The sequence below is a fragment of the Sapajus apella genome, unplaced genomic scaffold (assembly GCF_009761245.1).
Source record: "Sapajus apella isolate SASKATOON/1434 unplaced genomic scaffold, GSC_monkey_1.0 scaffold89, whole genome shotgun sequence".
Classification (NCBI taxonomy): domain Eukaryota; kingdom Metazoa; phylum Chordata; class Mammalia; order Primates; family Cebidae; genus Sapajus; species Sapajus apella.
In genome coordinates, this window is record NW_022437029.1 from 2,011,402 (window position 1) to 2,033,550 (window position 22,149).

The following is a 22,149-nucleotide window of genomic DNA, read 5'->3' on the forward strand; positions in this document are numbered from 1 at the left end:
ACAACTGTGGTCCCAGCTACTCAGGAGGCTGTTAGGAGGAGCCTGGGAGGTGAGGTTCCAGAGCTGTGATCATGCTACTGCACTCTGGGTGACAGCAGAGACCCTGTCTCAAAAAAAAAAAAAAAAAAAAAGTTTGAATTATATGACCCTGTAATTCCACTCTTAGGGAAACATATGTCCATGCAAAATTTGTTCACCATTGTTCATAGCATTAGTCATAACAGCCCAAAAGTGGAAGCACACCAAAGTCTGCCAACTGATGAGTGGGTAAATGTGGTACATCTATACTATGGAGTATTATTCACAAATAAAAGGTAATGAAGCACAGATAAATTCTATATGTGGATGAGCCTTGAAAACATGGTAAGTGAAAGAAGCCAGTCACAAAAGTCTACATATTACATAAAAAGTGTATTAGTGGCTTTTAGAGGCTGAAGGGGAAGAGAAGTGACTGCTAATGGGTACAGGTTGCTCTCTGGAGTGATGCAAATGTTCTGGAATTAGTGGTGATGGTTGCACAACTCTGTAGATGTAATAAAAACCACTGAATTGGTAAGTTTCAGGGTGAATTTTATGGTACGTGTATTTCTCCAAGTAAAGCTCAATAAACCTGTTACTAAACAACAAAGATGACAGGGCTTTATAATATATATTTTAGAGTTTCTTATTTAATTTTATTAATAAAAAGTTATATCACTTGAATATGTATACAGTGGGAAAAACCATTATTGTTCCTTTCCCAGTGAAAAGTAGTACACACAACAGACCTTTGTGATATTCTGCAACAATAAGTCATGCGGGTGTGGAATTCTCACTTTTTAGTAAAACCTTTAAAAACTCAAGTCAGCTGTACAACACCCTGATTGCTTTAACTCCAGTGAACCATGGAGGTATAAAGAAGCTAGCATTCTTTGTGATTCCTCAATGCCAGAAACTTGGAAACCTGGATTCCTGTTTGACTCTGTATTAAGTGATCAGAATAAAATCACTGTAAGGCTAATCTTCACCCGCTTCATGGTTTTCATTCTTGCTTTCTATAGTGGGTATCTGTTGTTTCCACTTGCTCTAAACCCCTTTCCTTTTGGGATTTGGCCCACTAATCCATGTGATTCTGACAGGAGTTAACAATGACAGCGCATGTAGCCCAGGCCTGGCCAAGATCACAGGCCCACATCCCCTTTTCCACAGGGACTGGTCTAATGCAAGTGCAGGTGACTATAATCAAGCCCCTTTATAGGATTTGATTTGTGGACCCGGGAAAAGGAAGTTCTCTCTCTCCCTTTTGAATCATGGATTATAAGGATGTGGACTTGTAGCTGACACTGGCCCGAATGTAGAGAGCGCCAGCCTGAAAATGAATCCAGGAAACAAAAACAGTCCGAAGATGATGGTAAAGAGCCTGGGCAGCACAATCTGAGGCCCAGCGTCAGCTACGCCTGTTAAGTGCTGAGGTTATTACTTCAGTGAATCAGAGCACAAATGAAGTATTTCTTCTCTAAGAAATCAAACACACACAATTTATTTCACAACTAGACAGGAAAGACTGAACTAAAGAAAAAGTTTTATCCTAAACTTTCCCAATAGACATCTTTGGGACAGGCTCCATGTTACCAACTGTGTCAGTCACATCAATTGCCAGTGCAAATTGTGTAATTTGAAGAGTCAAGTTTGCAAATAACAATCTTTCCATTCTCTGTGCTTTAGAACAATTCTCAAAACACATTTATTATGCTCTTAAGCCATAACTGTTCAATTAGGTTTTTCTTCTAAAAATAATTTGGATCAAGAGAATCATTTATACATATTCAAAAACAGAACTCATCCGTTTTCTTCACTGTGCCATGAAGGGGAAAACGAGTCCAACCAAACAGATGTAGTAAAAAGTATGTTTCCTGTTTTGGCTTCTTTGTGTTAATGACCAGAGAAAACCCTTTGTTGTTTTTCATCTTGGCTTCAACAGAATGTATCAATATCCTTTTCTTCCTCTGAATCTTGCCCTGGTATCCAACTGAAAATAAATGTACAATTAAGTCAAATTTGGTACAATATAATTAAACACCCCTTACTTTGGTAAGGGGTGTCACCACATAAGAGAAATAAACCAGTTATCAGCAAAATCAAAAAGGCAATGACATCAAAACTACCAAGAAAAACCACAGTAATAAAGATGGCATTAAAAATAACAGTTCCACTTAAAGGTGATCAATAAAGATTTTCTTCACAAGTAGAATCCAAATTACATTTAACTTTTTATTTGGACTATACTCAATATTCGTCCTTTTTCTAGAAAACTTTCTAGGTTTAGGTTAATATTCAAATACATTTGAAATCTTTAAATTGTAACTGATGAGCCCTGAAAAATGTTAAGTAACACATTATTTTGGGATTAAAAATCCTTCAAGTGAGTTACCGCCTCACAAGCTGGCTGCATGTTCTTTGACTGAAGCCTTACAATGCAGCCATTTCTCAAGGGTGGTAGGTAGAGTGGAGGGTTCTGAAGTCAGTTTATAAGGCAAACTTGCATAGTTAACGTCACTCCCCGGAAATTCTATATTGGGGGTCCCTAACCTCCAGGCCAGGGACCTGTACCAGTCCATGGCCTGTCAGGAGCCAGGCAGCAGAGCAGGAGGTGAGCAGCAGGAGAGTGTTAGGGCCTGAGCTCCACCTCCTGTCAGATCAGGGGCATGACATTCAGATCAGCTGCATTAGAGTCTCATAGGAGCGTGACTCCTATGGTGAATGGTACATGCAAGATATGTAGGTTGTATGCTCCTTATAAGAATCTAATGCCTGATGATCTGAAGTGGAACAGTTTCATGCCAAAACCATCCCCCGCCCCCTTCCCTGTCCTAGGACAAATTGTCTTCTTTCATGGAACCCACCCCTAGTGCCAAAACAGAGACCACTGTTGTATAGGAAGGAACTATTTTGGGAACAGACCCTGCCAATAAGTCCAACAAAGGCAGTGTGGATCAGATAGCCATTTATGGATGGATCACTAGGTGAAGTAGCTAAAGCCATACATTTTAAAAACTAATGTTTTAAATAATCAGGATGGTGAGCTGCTCACACTATGAGAACAGCAGATTCAAACTTCCCATCTCACCTTCAATGAGATACACACTCACTGTCTGTAATAGCATGCAAAATTACTTATACAATTTAAATTGTTTTGTTTCTGTTTTTTTGCCAAGCATGTATAAATAGTTATGTTAAAAGTGATATGATGCTGTTCATTTTGGAGGACTAACAGTAAAACACGGTCTTAGAGAAAGATTATTAAAAGTTCCCTAAACTGGCTGGGTGTAATGGCTCACACCTGTAATCCCAGCACTCTGGGAGGCTGAGGTGGGCAGATCAGGAGTTTGAGACCAATGTGGCCAACACTGAGAAACGCCATCTCTACTAAAAATATAAAAATTAGCTGGGCATGGTGGTGCACACCTGTAGACCCACCTACTTGGAAGGCTGAGGCACAAGAATCACTGGAACCCAGGAGGCGGAGGTTGCAGTGAGCCAAAAAAAAAAAAAAGGGTCCCTAAGGTGCTCTTTTCAGTGTCAAAGTATATGTGAAATTCTGCCTTGTACTGATTATGTAGAAATGGTAAGAACATTTTACTTTTTTTTTTTTTTTTTGAGATGGAGTCTCACACTGTCGCCCAGGATGGATTGCAGTGTCGCGATCTTGGCTCACTGCAACCTCTGCCTCTCAGGTTCAAGCGATTCTCCTGCCTCAGCCTCCCGGGTAGTTGGAATTACAGGTGTGCTACCACATCCAGCTAATTTTTGTATTTTTAGTAGAGACGGTGTTTCACCATCTTGGCCAAGCTGGTCTTGAATTCCTGACCTCGTGATCCACCTGCCTTGGCCTCCCAAAGTGCTGAGATTACAGGCTTCAGCCACTGTGCCTGGCCCAAGAACATTTTACTTTTTGTGCAAGATTGTTAAAAATTTCTGCAGAAGGTAGATAAATTGGAAAAATAAAAATAATCTGACTTCTTTGTTCTTTGGAGATCAAAGACTGACCTTCAGGTAGAGAATTTCAGAGTTTATTGTACATGCTTTGAAATTCTTTACAAAGTTAAAGGCTTGCATTTTACATGGGTAACAAATCTTTGTGAGAGAAGACAAGAAAATCATTCTCTATTCACATTGAATGACAGGAAAAGATGTCACTTGAGAAAGGAAGAAGAGCATGGCCAAATTTAATCTAACTGTACAGCCTCCCTGGATCTGATTAGCTGGCAAAAATGCTCAGGTTCTTTGTTTATAACCACTTGCAGTAACAAAAGTAACAAAAGGGAAGGGATTTGCAGTGTAGTTCCTAAGCAAGCAAAAGCATGCTGAAGGCCAGGCATAGTGAGCGGTGGCTCCACTTGAGATCAGGAGCTCAAGAGCAGCCTGGCCAACATGGCGAAATCCTGTCTCTACTAAAAAATACAAAAATTAGCTGGGTGTAGTGGCAGATGCCTGTAATCCCAGCTACTTAGGAGGCTGAGGCAGGAGAATCTCTTGAATTGGGAGGTTGCAATGAGCCAAGATCAGGTCACTGCACTCCAGCCTGGGTGACAGAACAAGATTCCATCACAAAAAAAAGTATCCTCAAGTCCAAGTGCTTTCTTCCTTTAATGGGATGCTCATATTTCTGGTTTTATGCTTTTCTCTAAGAAAAGGGTATCAGTTTTCATTCCAAAGATCTGTAGAGCTTCCAAGTCAGAGAATGTTAGAATGAACCCCAGAGATTTGTAATCCCCTTTTAGGCCCTATTTCTACAATCCATCCCTCCAAAATTCAAACATAGATACTGACGTTTTCTCTTAGTCACGTAAGGCACAAGTATATACACCTTAGAGCTCCACATTATAGGTCTGTGTACAATCGCCAACTGATCTCAACTCAAGTGGCCAGCATCAACTTGTACCCATCTATACCTGCTGAGACTTCATTCTCACACTTTCAGAAATGCATGAAGTTCAGTAGCTGTGGTTAGCACGGTGACAGAATAACATAACAATGAGCTCTGGGTTTTTATGAATGCTACTTACCATTAACTCATTGGATAAGAAATACTATCCACATCTTTTTTTCCAAACCATATCACTGCAACTTATCTGTAACTATTAAGTCATTCATACATTTAACCTCCATATAGCTAATTTTTACCATAAGCTTTTAAAAATCTTTAACCACTTACCGTTGATCTTTTACACTCGAAAAATGAGTATTTCAAAGCTTTGCAGTATCCTTCCTTCAGACACTCCCGAGGGGATTTTCCTTCCTATGATAGACACATAAAACAATATAAACACCTTGGAAATTTTCTCACAAAGTACAAAATAATTGTCCTTCTGAAAATAGTTCTTTTTTAAAGTGTTAAAAGAGGAAAATAGAAAGTTATGTAAGAAACAGTTCTTAATTCACTTGGGCTGTTGGTACCTAAAGAATGAAAAAAAAAATAAGTAACTTTGGGGAACTTGAAGGGTACTGTTGAATTCTTGAAAACACTGGTTTCTATAGGATACTTTTACTTAAAATGTTTATATAAAAATCTAGAAAGGGATATCTTCATTTCCTTATGGGTGAAATGTATGAACTATGTACCCTAACATCAGAACATTTTTAGTGTTGGTAGGAGACACTTTACATAGATATTAACGAGGCAGGCTGGAATACTACCTAAATAGAAACATGTGGCCCATTCATGCACCAGGAAAAATGTAACTCAATGCTCACCGGCACTGCATAATCTGGGGTTTCCCCTCAAGCAGATTTTGACTCTACGACCCCCTCACTGCAACCACTCCCCAGAACCTTTATGTTGCTAGTGCCAGGCACACTCTGCTAGTTTTTACTATGAAAAGCTACAGGGCGCTATGTCTGTGGTATTCCTGTTCCCCAGGAATCTTGGCCACCTTCCAGTCTGTATGCCTGCCTGGGTCCTAGATATCAAATGTCATCCACATCAGTGACTCTCAAAAGTGGATCAGAGTAGCAAGCTTCCTTCCTCTCCAAACTCTGCAATTCTGCTGGTGGAATGTGTTGCCCACATGAATCACGTGGAGGCAGACAAAAGACTAACCATACAAAAGGTTGTAACTATCGTTTATAAGCTGATACCTCTTCAAACTGTATGTAAGATGCTACCTTTTTCAAAAGCTTTCAACCTATACTGTATTGCCAACTGCCTGGGTAAAGATCCATTAGATACACTAAAGCTAGGAGGCAGTCATTCATCATCCACTGTACCCCAAATAACAGACTGCTAGTTGTCTGCTCTTCCTTTTTATCCAGCATATGGCTGGGTGAGATTTCCTAGACACCCTGGCATCTAGTTGTGGTCATGTAACTAAGTTCTAGCCACTGGAATGTGTGGGAAACGGGTAGAACTTCTGGGTTGGTCCTTAAAGAGACTTGCCCTTCTTCCTCACTTTACTCCATATGGTTGCCGGGCCCGATGATGTGGAAGCAAAGCAGTCTTGAACCATGACTATGAGAGCAACACGCTATTTCCTATATTTTCCTATTTCACAGCACATAGAGTCGCAAGATCAACAGGGTCTGTGTCCATGGAAGACTGAGAGAAATGACCAGGCCCTACTTATAGGCACAAAAACAAGAGAAAGTTCTCTATCTTGTTTAAGCCACTATTATCCTGGGTCTCTGAAACACGTACTTGAATTTATAACTAATACAGTCCCAAGCTTTTTTGCTTTCTGAGGTCAAGATCAGTCAGCATTCTCAAACATGGCTGTGCCCAAGAGCCAACCTAGGAAAGAAACTTTTAACTTATTGGGGGTGGGGTAAGGGCAGCAGTGGAATCTGTACTTTTAAAAAGCCACACCACTTGCAGGTGATTCTGACGAAGAGCCAGCAGGTCTGGAGGCTGTTAGTGGAGACAGAGAAGATACCCTGTGACGAGTGAAGTTCCTCTTGCAGAGTTTCATTGTCCTCATCATCCAGGAGTCATTAAATTCTAATAAGTCTCCAAGAGAGGCCTTTTGCATCTGCTTTTGCCCTGCTTTCCTCCAGCCCCACTGGAATTTACATCCTTACCATTACCCTGAGTTCCTCTGAGACCCTCTAACTCCTTGACAATCTCCCAAAGCAGCACCTAGAACTAAATACATGTTTATGCTGAATTCCTCCCTAGAGTGAGATGCTGCAGGTTTCAGGTGGGTTAAATACTGGCCAGAGGAGACTAGCACCAACCTGACATAAGTTCACATTAACCTTTTTCTTCAAGAACTTAAGAAATCTAAAATCTCCATCATAAATAAGGCTGCCATACAGAGCAAACACAGATCTCAGCAGAGCTTTCCCTGGTCTTCAGAGTCTCCAGTGAGGAGTAGTGGGCAGTAGCTGCCAGTGACACCATCCAAGAAAGTAGGAGATTGTTCTGGACCTGAAAACCTCTGTGATTGCCCTTTTACACTCCAGTTGAAGTAACCATTCAGAATGAATTTAACACAAACTGTAAACGAACATCCAGCTAAAGAACTGTTTATAAGCATCAGGTTTTCTGGCTGACCAAACTGAGCATTGGTAAGGCCACGTATTCAATGGCAGGGAAAGCAAAGTCTGTACCAGCTGTCCCAATCATTGTCTCTGCCTAAAGCATGCTAGCCTTCCAAAGCCCGGCTTTCTACACTGGAGAGACCATGTTCCATTCATCAGTATTTGTTCCCTGAATTGGAGCCTGGCACTCCATACATGTTTGCTGTATCAACCACTGCAGAAAGCCAGCTTGGAATTCTCTGTGCTGCCGATACTGCCCTCAGCTTGCAGTTTCTTTCCTCAGTCCTACTTGGCGTACTTTCTTCCCTTGACCATTCATCAACACGGCCTGAACGTCTGGATAAAATCCAATCTCCTCACCCTGACACACACGCAGGCCTTCACACCTGGCTGCAACCTTCCCCTCAGGCCTTCTGTTGCACTATCTTATGAACACTAGCTCCTCTGGGCCCTCCCACATCTCTCTGCCTCTGCACTTGCTGTTCTTTCAGATTTTCCCCACAACCACAATTCCTGCTCCTTTACTTGATAAACTACTACCCAACCTTTCAACTCAGCTCAAATGTCACCTCAGAAGATTATTCCAAATTCTGAAGCAAAATCAGATGTTCTCCATGGGCTAAGGCATTTTTTCCCTCAAGATCTAGTCATTAAACGCATGTTTAATAAATGCTTAGTCTTATGGCAGGAATTTAGACTCTTAGATGTCTACTTCTCCCATGACACCAAGCTTACGTGGGTAGTGGGTAGTGACTGCTACTGATACATCTTTGTTATCACCAGTGTCAGGCACCATGCCTGCCACTTAAGAGGCATTTACCTGCCGGGCGCGGTGGCTCAAGCCTGTAATCCCAGCACTTTGGGAGGCCGAGGCGGGTGGATCACGAGGTCAAGAGATCGAGACCATCCTGGTCAACACGGTGAAACCCCGTCTCTACTAAAACTACAAAAAATTAGCTGGGCATGGTGGCGCGTGCCTGTAATCCCAGCTAGTCAGGAGGCTGAGGCAGGAGAATTGCCTGAACCCAGGAGGCGGAGGTTGTGGTGAGCCGAGATCGCGCCATTGCACTCCCGCCTGGGTAAAAAAAGAGAAACTCCCTCCCGTCCCAAAAAAAAAAAAAAAAAAAAAAAAAGAGGCATTTACCAGGAGTGGGCTGAACAGCACCAGTGAATGAGGGGCAGAGGGAACACAGCCCTGGACAGGGGAGCCTGAAAACAATGGTACCTCAGTTTCCTCATTTACATAAGGAAGTTGGCGAGATAATCTCTTAAATTTATAACTCGTTTTACTAGACATTGGGAGGCGAGAATGACTAACTGCTAAAATCGGTGAACCAAACATAAATTGTGACTCGGAAGAAATACTAATACAGCCTTATAGTGGATGTCCATTTGGGGGTAATCTTTTCTCTGAAATAACAGCACCTTTATGAAACTACATCCCCCAGTGCAAAGATAATTGCACACAACTGAATACCCTCCGACCTCTGCAATTGGAAAAGTCGCTTGTGCTTTACTTGGGCTCAAAAGCAGAGCCCAGGTCCACTCTGACCCTCACTACATGCCCCTGCATTCAGATTGGGTGCTGAGGAGACCAGTGACTGTAGCCGGGAAGTGAAAGAAGAGGGTAGGGGAAGCAAGATACGAAATCGTGCAAATACGGAGTTGCTTTATTTTCACAACTTAACATCCAAAAATGCAGAGAATTGTAACTCAGAAACATTCGCATCAACACAAGGCAAATTTAGCATACATTCAGTCACAACTGAACAGACAAGAGACACTACTGGCCAGGGCAGTGTACCGGGTTTACACAACTCTCTGGAATCATTCATTCTACAGATTCTCATTTCTGGACAGGCAAGAAACCTGGCTTATTCTCCTTTTTGTCTTCAGGACTTAGCAGAGCGCTAGCATTCAATAAACGCCTCGTGAACGCAAATAGGTTAATCTTCACAAAAACCCGACCGGGTGGGTATCGTTATCTCCGATTTAACCCCATAGAGAACTGAGGCTCCAATAGCTCAATGGATCTGCGACGTTCAGTGAGCCCGACCTGTGACTTACGCCCGGGACGGTTAACTCGAACCGCCGCGGCGGGCATCCTGCAGCCCTCCGCCGAGCCGAACCTCCCCGGCGCAGCCGTCTTCACCACCCGGAGCACCCGGCTGCGCTACCTGCATCACACAATCCGACTGCAGCAGACACAAGCCCAGGTCCTCCTTCAAGCCCGAGCACGCGCCGCCCTCCGGCTTGTCCTCGTAATACTGGGGCATTACGGCGCTTCCAGTCCGCTGCGGACTCCACTTTCTTCTACTGCAACAGCTGCAATCTCGCCAGCAGCGAATGGGACCCGTAGTAGGGGACCGGAAATCAGTTGCAATAACTTCCGGCGGGCCGCGGCTGTTGGGCCGAGGACGACGGAGGCCGAGAGGTGGTGGATCCGTGACGGAAGTGGGTGCGTGTGAAGCGGCGCGCTGCGAGCGCCGGCTACGTTGCGGAAAGGGAAGCCGGCCCGGCGGCTGCTGGGCTCGGCGGGTGGAACGAGGTGGTGGGCTGGTTCGGACGCGAGTCGAGGCTGCAGCAGGGCTCCAGGTGAGGTCTGAGGATCGCTCTTCCCACCCTTGGCCCCGGCTCGCGCTGGGGGCCATTTAGTCCCGACAGCTTGAGGCCTGGCGTCGCTGCCGCCGGGCAGTAACCGTGTCAGCGTCCGGCCGCGGTGGAGTTGCGGTTAAAATTAAGGACGCCCAGTTACATCTGCATAGATAAAGAGCCTTTAGTATAAGCATATCCGAAATGTTGCGTGAGATGTAGGTATACTAAAACCTTATTCGTAGCCTGTCTGAAATCCAAATAGAGCTGGGCGTTCTGTGTTTTTATTTGGTTAATCTGGCAGCCGTACCCGCGGCCGCGGGCCGGGAGGGAGCAGCTGGGCCCGGCCAGGCGCTGCCAGCGTCCCGGGGGCCTGCGAAGTGGAGGGGAAACAGGCAGCTGGGCAGTGGCCGGCGCTCCTCGGAGCTGGGACCGGTTGGACTGGACTCCAACGCTGCCGCTCCCTCTGCTGAACTATTCCGGATGTAAAACACTAGGGATAGGAGTTCTACTTGGTTTTTAATCTTATTTTAGTAACCGAGGAGCTTGCTGGCCGTGCGCTGATGGATTTGTGTGAACAGGCTGTTTATTTTACCTTTTCAGTAACGGTGTTTAACCAGCTGAAACATTGTTTTCTTAGGCATTTTCTTAAAAGCTTTGTGGCATTTTCTTAAAAGCACGGAATTTCGAGTCAGATTTCTAATCTTAGCTCTGTCACTATCCTCGGAGTCATGAGGCAGTCACTTCATCCCCCTGTCTCTGTAACAGTAGCTGCCCGTGGATAAGTGTTACTAGGTGATTCAGAAGGGTGGGCTCTAGCCTTTGCCTGAGGTGCAGTCTGCAGTTCCCAAGCCCTAAGACCCGCTTCAGAACCAACTGCATTTGCTTTTGACCCCTGGCCTTTCTCTAGGGTTGGAAGAACATGTAAAGTGACCTCCCTCCCAAGAGGGGTGCCGGTAGCCAAGGGTTTCTTCGGAATACGTGTAAAAGAAATGTTTTTCTTCAATCTAGGAAGATGTTACCGAGTACTTCATTGAATTCCTCAGTGCAGGGGAATGGAGTCCTGAGTTCCAGGGATGCAGCAAGACACACAGCCGGAGCAAAACGCTACAAATATCTGAGAAGACTTTTCCGCTTTCGGCAGATGGACTTTGAATTTGCTGCCTGGCAGATGCTCTACCTGTTCACGTCCCCGCAGAGAGTTTACAGAAACTTTCATTACCGAAAACAGACGAAGGACCAGTGGGCCAGAGATGACCCTGCTTTCTTGGTACTGTTAAGTATCTGGCTCTGTGGTAAGTGGTAGTTTATCTGCAATAGACTTGAACACTGAGCGTTTCTGATTAGACTTTTCATTTATTATAAATGTGTTGTGGGTCAGAATTTGGAAATATTGGAAGCTACTTCTCCTTTTTACTGAGGCCTCAAAAATCTCGCAGGAAAGAAAGTCTTAGTCTTCTTGGTTCTACAGATGCCAGAGTAAATTGTTGCCCTAGGACATTGAACAGCAGGGGACAGGATTCACTCCATGTCTTTATAACTACTGTGAATCGGTACCCAAATGCCAGCTGACTGTGGAAATGAATAGGAAACTGGAAATTGCATTTCTGTCAGGCAGATCCAGAGTGAGAGTTGTAAAGGTATTGATGTGAATTTGAGAAACTGAAGTTCTCCAATTCCATAACGCAAGGGTCTCATTTACCTGTAGGGTGTTGAAGTGTGCAGGATATTGAAGTTTATAGACTGTTTTGCACCTTTAACTGGACTTAAACTATGTTAGTGCCTGCCCTAGACTGCCACTCTAAATACTGAGGCCACCATGGTGAATCAGCCTGGCAAGGGCCCTTCTCAGGAAACTTCAGCTCCCTCAGTAGCCATGCTGTGTTCCAAGGTGGTGTTCACACATTTTGGGAGTTTGTTTACAGACCTGTCTCTCCCACTAGCCTGGGCATCTAGGGGGCAGGGGATGTGTTCTGTATTTCCAGAATCTAGCAGAGTGCCTAAATGAATATTGTGAATCTTTCTTTCAGTGTCCACTATAGGATTTGGCTTTGTGCTGGACATGGGATTCTTTGAGACAATAAAGCTTCTCCTTTGGGTTGTATTCATAGATTGTGTAGGTGTTGGTCTTCTGATAGCAACTTTAATGTGGTAAGTACCATAACTTTGGTTTAGCATCTCCGTTTGTTTGCTTCAGAGGTACAATAGCAACAGATGGAAATTGAAACCAAGATAGAGTCCTGAATGATCAATTTTGACTACCAAGATTATTACAGTTTGCCCTCATGTGTTGCCACCTATATCAGAAAATACTCTAAAGGATGGTTTATATTGTCAAAGTGTAGCAAATAATTGAAATAATGATTATATTTTGAACTCAAAATATCTGAGACAGGTCTCAATTTAGAAAGTTTATTTTGCCAAGGTTAAGGACATGCCTGTGACACAGCCTCAGGAGGTCCTGATGACATGTGCCCAAGGTGGTCGGGGTACAGCTTGCTTTTATACATTTTAGGGAGACATGAGACATCAGTCAATATGTATAAGAAGTATACTGTTTCAGTCTAGAAAGCAGGGAAAGGCAGGTTATAGTTAGATGAGAGACAAATGGCTGTATTCTTTTGAGTCTTTGATCAGCCTTTCACTGAATACACAATTTACTTATGAGAGGCAGGTACAGGAATAGTCATTTATGCCTTAGTCTGGCTCGGTGAGTGAGTCTGCGTTTTTACATAAACAATAAAGCAATCAGATAAACACTTGTCTCAGGTGAACAGAAAGACTTTATGTCCCACAGCTGTAAAGATAAGCTATCTTATTTAGGATTAAAATAGGAGGCAAGTTTGCCTGACACAGTTTGCAGCTTGACTTTTACCTTTGGCATAGTGATTTGGGGGTCCCAAGATTTATTTTCTTCATACTAACAAAATCCCTGGTTTTGCAAAAATATTACAGATTTAGCCAGTTCTGCTTAAGTTGTCTGGATGATAGCATGGTTTTCTGCATTTATCAGTAGAGACCACTTCTAGATATTCATTGTGTTTAAATCCATTTAGATCTAAAGGGTATTTTGTAGCATCTTACATTGAATCTTTGCATTAAATGAAGTATACTTGAAAAATCAGGACTGTTTTTAAACTTCTCAGGCCTTCCTGCTGAGAAAAAAACCCTCTCCTCCCCCCCCCACACACACACACGGGTTTTGTCAAAGGGTTCTCAGTCTGCCTTTGGTTGACTTCACAACAGCAGTGTACTTGAGGATAAATCTGGTGTTTAATCAAGTTGTCCTGTGTTATTGTCATACTGGATGAAGGGCACGGGATGTGGCCAGCAATCTCAGTAGAGAACCAGTGGTTGAGCAGCGTGGTGGTCACTGTAGAGAACATTTTAGTTGCAGAGAGACCTGGGTTCAAATGCCAAGTTAGTTATCTGTGTAACCCTTAGTCCCAGTCTGTTACTCTTTCTGTTTTGTATTGTTTGAGATGGAGTTTCACTCTTGTTACCCAGGCTGGAGCGCAATGGCGCGATTTCAGCTCACTGCAACCTCCACCTCCTGGGTTCAGGCAATTCTCCTGCCTCAACCTCCTCAGTAGCTGGGATTACAGGCACGCACCACCATGCCCAGCTAATGTTTTGTATTTTTAGTAGAGACAGGGTTTCACCATGTTGACCAGGATGGTCTCGATCTCTTGACCTCATGATCCACCCGCCTCGGCCTCCCAAAGTGCTGGGATTACAGGCTTGAGCCACCGCGCCTGGCCAGTCCCAGTCTCATTTGTAAAATCAAGTTAATTATCTATTTTGCCCAACTTTTGAGAGAATTATGGTATGAAGAGTACCTGAACACAGTTAAGTGTTCAGTATTTGGTAGTTCCTACTAGTATTTTAAGCAAAACTCTGCAACTATCACTTAAGATACCAACCTTTTTTTAAACTGTGCTTTAAGTTCTGGGGTACATGTGCAGAACCTGCAGGTTTGTTACATAAATATAAATGTGCCATGGTGGCTTCCTGCATCCATCACCCCGTCATCTATTAGGTATTTCTCCTAATGCTGTCCCTCCCCTAGGCTCCCACCCACTGACAGGCCCCCTGTGTGTGATGTTCCCCTCCCTGTGTTCGATGTTCCCCTCCCTGTGTTCATGTGTTCTCATTGTTCAACTCCCACTTGTGAGTGAGAACATGTGGTGTTTAGTTTTCTGTTCCTGTGTTAGTTTGCTGAGAATGATGGTTTCCAGCTTCATCGATGTCCCTGCAAAGGACATGAACTCATCCTTTTTTATGGCTGCATAGTATTCCATGGTGTATATGTGCCACATTTTCTTTATCTAGTCTGTCGTTGATGGCCACTTGGGTTGGTTCCAAGTCTTTGCTATTGTGAACAGTGTCACAAAAAACATATGTATGCATGTATCTTCATAATAAATGATTTATACTCCTTTGAATATATACCCAGTAATAGGATCATTGGGTCAAATGGTATTTCTAGTTCTAGATCCTTGAGGAATCACCACACTGTCTTTTACAATGGTTGAACTAATGTATACTCCGATTAACAGTGTAAAAGCGTTCTTATTTCTCCGCATCATCTCCAGCATCTGTTGTCTCCTTTTTAATGATTGCCATTCTAACTGGTGTGAGATGGTGGTATCTCATTGTGGTTTTGATTTGCATTTCTCTAAAGAACAGTGATGATGAGCTTTTTTTCATATGTTCGTTGGCTGCATAAATGTCTCCTTTTGAGAAGTGTCTGTTCATATCATTTGCCCACTTTTTGATGGGGTTTTTTTTTTATTGTGAATTTGTTTAAGTTCTTTGTGAATTCTGGATGTTAGCCCTTTGTCGGATGGAGAGATTGCAAAAATTTTCTCCCATTCTGTAGGTTGACTGTTCACTCTAATGATAGTTTCTTTTGCTGTGCAGAAGCTCTGGAGTTTAATTAGATCACATTTGCCAATTTTGGCTTTTGTTGCCAATGCTTTTGGTGTTTTAGTCATGAATTCTTTGCCCATGCCTGTGTCCTGAATGGTATTGCCTAGGTTTTTACCTAGGGTCTTTATGGTTTTAGGTCTTATGTTTAAGTCTTTAATGCATCTTATTTTTGTATAAGGCGTAAAGAAAGGATCCAGTTTCAGCTTTCTGCATATGGCTAGCCGGTTTTCCCAACACCGTTTATTAAATAGGGACTTCTTTCCCCATTGCTTTTGTCAAAGATCAGATGGTTATAGATACGTGGCATTGTTTCCGAGGCCTGTGTTCTGTTCCATTGGTCTATATATCTGTTTTGGTACCAGTACCATGTTGTTTTGATTACTGTAGTTTTGTAGTATAGTTGGAAGTCAGGTAGCATGATGCCCCCAGCTTTGTTCTTTTTGCTTAGGTCTTGGCTATGTGCACTCTTTTTTTGTTCCATATAAAATTTAAAGTAGTTTTTTCCAATTCTGTGAAGAGAGTCACAGAAAGCTTGATGGGATAGCATTGAATTTATAAATTACTTTGGGCAGTATGACCATTTTCACGATATTGATTCTTCCTAACCATGAGCATGGAATGTTTTTCCATTTGTTTGTGTCCTCTCTTACTTTCTTGAGCAGTGGTTTGTATTTCTTCTTGAAGAGGTCCTTCACATCCCTTGTTAGTTGTATTCCTAGGTATTTTATTCTCTTTGTAGCAATTGTGAATGGGAGTTCACTCTTGATTTGGTGTGAGCCACCACGCCCAGCTGATACCAGCCTTTTATAGGCATAGCCCATATATGCCAATTCAGTTCCAGACCATTGCAGTAGAACAAATACCACAATAAAGCGAGTCACACAGATTTGTTGGTTCCAAGTGCATATTAAAATCTTATTTACACTGTACTATAGTCTAGGTGTACAACAGCACTACGTCTCTAAAAAAACAATGTACAGATTTTGATTTTAAAATGCTTTATTGCTAAAAAATGCTGACACAGAGACATGAAGTGAGCATATGCTGCTGGAAAATTGGCAGAGGCTGACTTGCTGGACCCAGTTGCCACAAACCTTCAATATGTAAAAAGAAAAAACCACAGTATCTGTGAGGCGCAGTACAGTGCAGTGTGGTAAAATGACATATGCCTGTATTTTCCTTTGTAACTTCTGACTAGTACAGCAGAGCTTTTATATGTGCTGGTTAGCCAATAAATGCTGTGCATTATTAACATAAAATTCTAAAATCTGGCCTAGAATTAACACTAATGTAAGTCACGTATTCATTACCGAGAATTTCATGAAAAGCATATGGTGTATTTTAAAATTTCAATAAATAAGACTTTCAGAGGAATAGTTTGATTTATAATAAGCATTCTGCCATGAATGCAGTAATTCTGGAGGGCCATTGTCTTAGTCTGTTCTCACGCTGCTATGAAGAAATATCTGAGACGGGGTAATTTATAAAGGAAAGAGGTTTAATTGACTCTCAGTTCTGCATCGCTAGGGAAACTTACAGTTATGGTGGAAGGCAAAGCAAAACCAGGCACCTTCCTCACGGTGGCAGGACAGAGTGAGTACAAGTGGGAAATGCCAGACATTTACAAAACCATCAGATCCTTTAGACTCACCCACTGTCACTAGCACAGCATGGGGGAAACTGCCTCCATGATTCAATTACATTCACCCGGCGCCACCCTCGACACATGGGGATTTTGGAGATTACTATTCAAGATGAGATGTTGGGTGGGGACACAGCCAAACTATATCAGCCACAGAAACTAAATCAATTTGGAGATTAGCACCTTTCATGTGAGTCTGAATCATAGTTTGGATTAAATAGAAAGAGATTCATTGTATTTGTAAGAACCTACGTAGTATGAGGAACTAGAAAGAGAAATGACTCCATATAATTATGAGCATCCAGAGGTGCCACAGACACCAGCATGAGGAGGTGTTTTGTGGAGATGTGGAATCGTTGACTCCTGGTACCAGGAATGGCAAGTGCAAAGGCTTAGAGGTAGAACAGCACAATAAGTCTGGGAGCATAGGGTGACACCGAGTGACTAGGGAAGAGATGGAACTAGAGAAATTGGCCTTAATGCCATTCAGGAAAAAAATTGGACTTTGTCCCATAGACCGCATTTGTGGGTTGGGGGCAGAAGGAGGTGGGTAGCTTTGAGGCTTTGAAGTAAGGAAATAATGTCAAATTCACATTTTAGGAAAAATATTTTCTATGGCAGCAGAGCAGGCAAAAGTTGGGAGTAGGGAGTAGGCAAGGCTAGATACACCTGCAGAGGTCCGTGTAGGAGTAGAGGAGGCCCAGATAGTGTGGTGGTAATAGGAATAGAGAGGAGAGATGGATTCAAGAGCTTCCTGAGATAACAAGGTGTGAGGGGGGATCGGGAAGGGGGAGTGGGTGGGAGCCTTCTTTGGGCTGGCCTGCAAAGTTTGGGCTTCGATGACTGAGAAAGCAGCAGGTGCAGATGAAGCAGCCCTTGTTGCCATGTTGAGTTCAGAGAGCATGTTGAATAGTGGAAAAGAAGGTCAGTAGACACTGAGGTCGATGACTCTAGACCTAGAGGCAAGAGTCGTGACCCTGATGAGCCTCTGACTGGCGTCGTTAATATGGAGTTGGGAGGTGAAAACCACAGTGCCTTAGAGTGCCTCAGAAGGCGCATCTGTGTTCTAGAGGTGAGACTCACAGTGAGGCCAGAAGCTTGGAAAGTGCGCATTTGGGATAAGCAGGGGAATAGCGGGAGCAGCGAACTTCTACAGAAAGGGCGCTCTTGGGGAGTGAGCTACATATTGACTCCATACAATTTGAATGGCACACGTTCTTGGCTAAAAAGGAAACTGTCTGGGTAAGCTCTAGTTGTTCAGTATTGTTTTGGCATTTTCAGATAACTAAATGCAGGGCTGTTACATTAGTATTGTACCATGTTTTTCCTCTATTTTCTATTTTTATTCCCAGTGCCGGAATAGCATATTCTTAATTGTATCCTTGAGTTGAAATGAAATAATACTTTAAAAAGTACATTGAATTTTCAATATATGTTTATAACACAGTTTTTGTTCTTTGAAGATTTACTTTTCTATTACTCAGATGTTTTACTTTTTATTCACTTATCACTGAACTAAAAAACTAGTAGGTTGTGTTGTAGAACAGTGACCTAAGCTTGAATAATTGTTCTTAAGGCTAGATATGTCACTCTTCCTTAACTGCCACTCCTATTTCACCCTCCTTTTAATAGGGGGTTGACTCATTATCCACATTCATTTTTTTGGTGACATCATTCAGGCCTGTGACTTTAAATATTAATATAATCTACACACTGACGAGTTTGTATCTCCAGTTTGGACTTATCATCCAAACTCTAGACTTTGTATACAACTTCTTACTCCATCCTAGTTGGCATCTTCAACATAACAGGTCCAAATTCAAACTTCTGCACACTCCTTCCTGCCTCAAAATCACTCTTCTCATAGCCAGCCCCACCTCAGTTAAAGGCAGCTCCATCTTCCATTTGTTCAAGGCAAAAATCTCTCAGTCATCCTTCGGTCTTTCTCATACTCCACATCCAATACTTTACGTCACAGGCTTCAGAGTATTGTGTGTTCCACATCTTAGCACCTCCATTGCGACCAGCCCCTCTGCTCATCTCTTCCTTGCAGTAGCCTTGGAACTGGTCTCTGCTTCTACTCTTGTCTGTAGAGTCTGTCCTCAGATCAGTCACCAGGGCAGCTCTGTCAAGACATTTAAGTCAAATACTTTTCTCAAAACTCACAGTGGCTTCTCATTTCACCAGGAATAAAAGCCAGATTTTTAAATGGCCACAGGCTCTGTAAGACGTGGAGCCTGTGTGACTAGATGTTGGGCCCAACCCTGTTTCTTTCCTGACTTAATTTCTTGCTCCTTTTCTTCTTTCAGCACAGTGGACTTTTTACTCATTCCTCAGACCTACCAGGCGCTATGACAGTCCTTGGGTCTTTACCCAACGTTACTCTATGACCCTTAAATGTAAAATTGCATCTCAAGTTTGTATTTTCCACATTTCTCTGCTACACATTTCTCTTCTCTCCATAGTACCATCTGGCATACTTATATCAGTCAGTCTTTCCCCCTAGATGGAAGGCAGGGATTTTTGTCTGTTTTGTTTACTGCCGTATCTCCAGAATTTAGAATGTCTGCCATATAGAAGGTAGTTAGTAAACATTTACAGAATTAATTTTATTATGAAAGACATTTTAATTTTGCTCTTAGGTTCATCTCTAACAAGTATTTAGTGAAACGACAGAGCAGAGACTATGATGTGGAATGGGGCTATGCTTTTGATGTGCATCTCAATGCTTTTTATCCACTCCTGGTCATTCTGCATTTTATCCAGCTTTTTTTCATCAACCGTAAGTAGCAGTTACTTAGAATATTATCCAGGTCTTCATTGCATGCATTGGTAAAGGGACTCATTGTCTGCATCTCTTCTGGCAGATGTTATCCTGACAGACACATTTATTGGATATTTAGTTGGAAATACCTTATGGTTGGTTGCGGTTGGCTATTATATCTATGTCACTTTCCTGGGATACAGTGGTAAGTAATTTTTTTTAAATGTTTTTGGTTGATTGAGAACATAGCAAGAGGGGGAAAGTTCTAACAGTAAAACTAATAGCTTGCTTTTATGGAACACTTAAGGCACTGTCCTAAGTATTTTATGTGTATTATCTCAATCTTCATAACAATTATATAGGTTTACTTGTTTCCTTTTTTCAAATGAAGAAACTGAGGCACAGAGATGAAGCAACTTGCCCCGGTCATGCAGCTAGAAAATGGTCTAGCTGGTATAGAACAAATTTTATAATTTCAAGGAACCATGCATGTTAAACCATACTGGTTATCTCCAAATGACTTCCAGGAATCCAAGCCCATTTACTCCTCCTTTTCCCCCATGGTTTCTGGTTGTGGGTTACCAGCAGTAGGGTAGAGTAGAGAAAGGTGGGGCTCGGCATCTAGTCACACAGATGTATGAAATGAAATTCCCTGAAGCCTTTTGAATCATACTTTTGTCTTATTTTTAGTTTTCATGATTACCATATGGTCTGTAGACGATCACAGAAGATCGGGCCCAACATTTATTGTCCTCGGGACATGTGTGCAGATTTACTCTTAAATCCTGTTGTCAGTTCATTTTTCTTAATATGAATGAGGAATATGTTATTCTTCATTTATGGTAAGAAAGGATCTCCATTAAATAAAGCCAAATAAAATCTAGAGACATTACTTATGACTTGTTAGCACTGTACGTTTCTAAGCCCATCCTTTTCCGTTTCTGTAGATGGTTAAGGGCCTGTTAGTACGGACGGCTCTGACTGTGTCCGGCTTCTCTGGTCAGTTGCTCCCACTCCCATCTCACCCTCCCCCCTTCAGCCCAGCTTGTATGCCAGGGACCTCTTAACCCCTTTGTTGTAATGTCTTGTTTGGGGAGTGCTTTCTGTAGTCCAGGGGAGATGTTTGTGCCATTTCTAATGAATTTTGAAAGTGTTCTGTGATTAGAACATGGCAGCACTGTGGTTTCTCTTAAGTGGAGATTTGAGCACTCCTGGTAACTCTCTGTACCACTTAGAATAGTTGGAGTACAGTTCAGTTTCCATTTAAGAACTTCCTGTCTGAGAAATACTTAGGTCAGGATGCATGGGGTAGGGTCCTGCTAACAAAGCAGTGAGCAAGAAACATCAATATTTGGAGCTAGATCTTGAGTTCTTTCCTAAATCTTGGACTACTAGTTGAGCTCACACCCTCTTAAAGTGGGGGTATAATGCTCTACAGTGAAAATCTCAATTAGCTAAAAGATGTCTTCCTGTAACATCATCCATCTCTGTACTTTAAGTTGGACTCCTAGAGGCTTCTGAGGCAGTCACAAGTTTAGGTTCACCACTGTTTTCATGAGTACTGTGATGTTTCTCCCTTACTGTTAACCTCTCTTGATCCATTGTGTGTCCCAGTGAGCCTCTATGCTCTAATAATTCACCTCTGAGGTTTCTTCCCGGCCCTATACAAGAAGACAGCACAGAGGGTGGGAAGACTCATCTAGTTCTGGCTATAAATAGCATCATCTTGGTGATTCAAAAGACTCGCTCCCTTCCACCCCACATGTTGAAGTAAGCTGTCTTTCAAAATGTTCATTTACCAGTCATTTATTTGCTTTTTTAAAAACCAATTTGGATTTCTTTCTTTTCTAGCGTTGCCATTTTTGAAAAATACAGTAATTCTTCTGTATCCATTTGCACCTCTGATTCTACTCTACGGGCTGTCACTGGCACTGGGATGGAACTTCACCCATACTCTGTGTTCTTTCTATAAGTACAGAGTGAAATAAAAAAAAAAAAAAGAATATTCAGTCGTAACTGTGTCAGCAGTATTTGTGAAGTGATAATTTCTTGTAAAACTTGTAAATAAACTATCTTTGTAGATATCTTAAAGATGTAAAGTTTGCAAATTTGAAGAAATATATGTTAACACTGTGGTCAGGTACATTCCTTAAAACTAATTAAATGTACATTTCTATAATAAATATTTTTTAAACTAAAGCATGTACATGTGTTCATTCTAATATTTGCACAGATAGGAGCTACATATAAAATGCTAAGGGCATGGGGAAAATATAAATGTAAAATAATATGAATTAGTATTTTTGAAAGAGTAGTTGGGGAACATAGGAATAATCACACACACACCCTGTCTCTCCTATCAACAAAAATGCATAATCTCCATTTCTAATGAGCTGCATTTTAAATATTTACATAAGCCACATGATCCCTTCTAACCTTCAGAATCCTCTGTAACCTGTAATGTCACTCAAACAGGAGTCACTGTACTTCAGGCCCTAAGCATCATTAGCAGCATTTTCTACATTAAAAACTTACAGCCTCAAAATATATTAGATCGAAGAGGCCCAGGGTGGCTACTCTTATTTTAGGAACTATATAGTACATATAATAAAGTGAACATCTGCATAATATTGATCATCACTGTCTTAACAGTAAGGCTTTTTTCCTTTCTTTGAAGAGTTTACAAAGCCCAACTAAAGGATCC

At 42.2% G+C, this 22,149-nt stretch overlaps 2 protein-coding genes across 7 annotated transcripts; one reads left to right on the forward strand and one right to left on the reverse strand.

Annotated features, from left to right (window-relative positions):
• Positions 1 to 700: 700 nt before the first annotated feature.
• LOC116534757 (cytochrome c oxidase assembly factor 5) lies at positions 701 to 9,905 on the reverse strand. Of its 2 annotated transcripts, XR_004261864.1 has the most exons (4): positions 9,693 to 9,904; positions 5,195 to 5,278; positions 1,834 to 2,008; positions 701 to 1,767 (listed from the first exon to the last, which is right to left on the reverse strand). XR_004261864.1 is itself a non-coding variant. In XM_032255390.1 (3 exons), exons 1-3 carry the CDS (start codon positions 9,789 to 9,791, stop codon positions 1,967 to 1,969), a joined length of 225 nt encoding a protein of 74 aa, XP_032111281.1. In that variant the 5' UTR covers positions 9,792 to 9,905; the 3' UTR covers positions 701 to 1,966. The 2 variants fall into 2 exon arrangements, 1 of the variants encoding a protein (XP_032111281.1); XM_032255390.1 differs by having other exon boundaries at positions 701 to 2,008; positions 9,693 to 9,905.
• Positions 9,888 to 21,644, forward strand: UNC50 (unc-50 inner nuclear membrane RNA binding protein). 5 transcript variants are annotated; one of them, XM_032255384.1, is made up of 6 exons: positions 9,888 to 9,973; positions 11,119 to 11,402; positions 12,138 to 12,258; positions 19,324 to 19,463; positions 19,549 to 19,650; positions 21,297 to 21,644. In XM_032255384.1, the coding sequence occupies exons 2-6, from the start codon at positions 11,123 to 11,125 to the stop codon at positions 21,431 to 21,433; spliced, it is 780 nt and encodes a 259-aa protein (XP_032111275.1). In that variant the 5' UTR covers positions 9,888 to 9,973; positions 11,119 to 11,122; the 3' UTR covers positions 21,434 to 21,644. The 5 variants fall into 5 exon arrangements, with proteins under 5 accessions (XP_032111275.1, XP_032111278.1, XP_032111277.1 ...); XM_032255387.1 differs by having other exon boundaries at positions 9,932 to 10,110; XM_032255386.1 differs by lacking the exon at positions 9,888 to 9,973 and adding an exon at positions 10,304 to 10,325.
• The last annotated feature ends 505 nt before the right edge of the window (positions 21,645 to 22,149 follow it).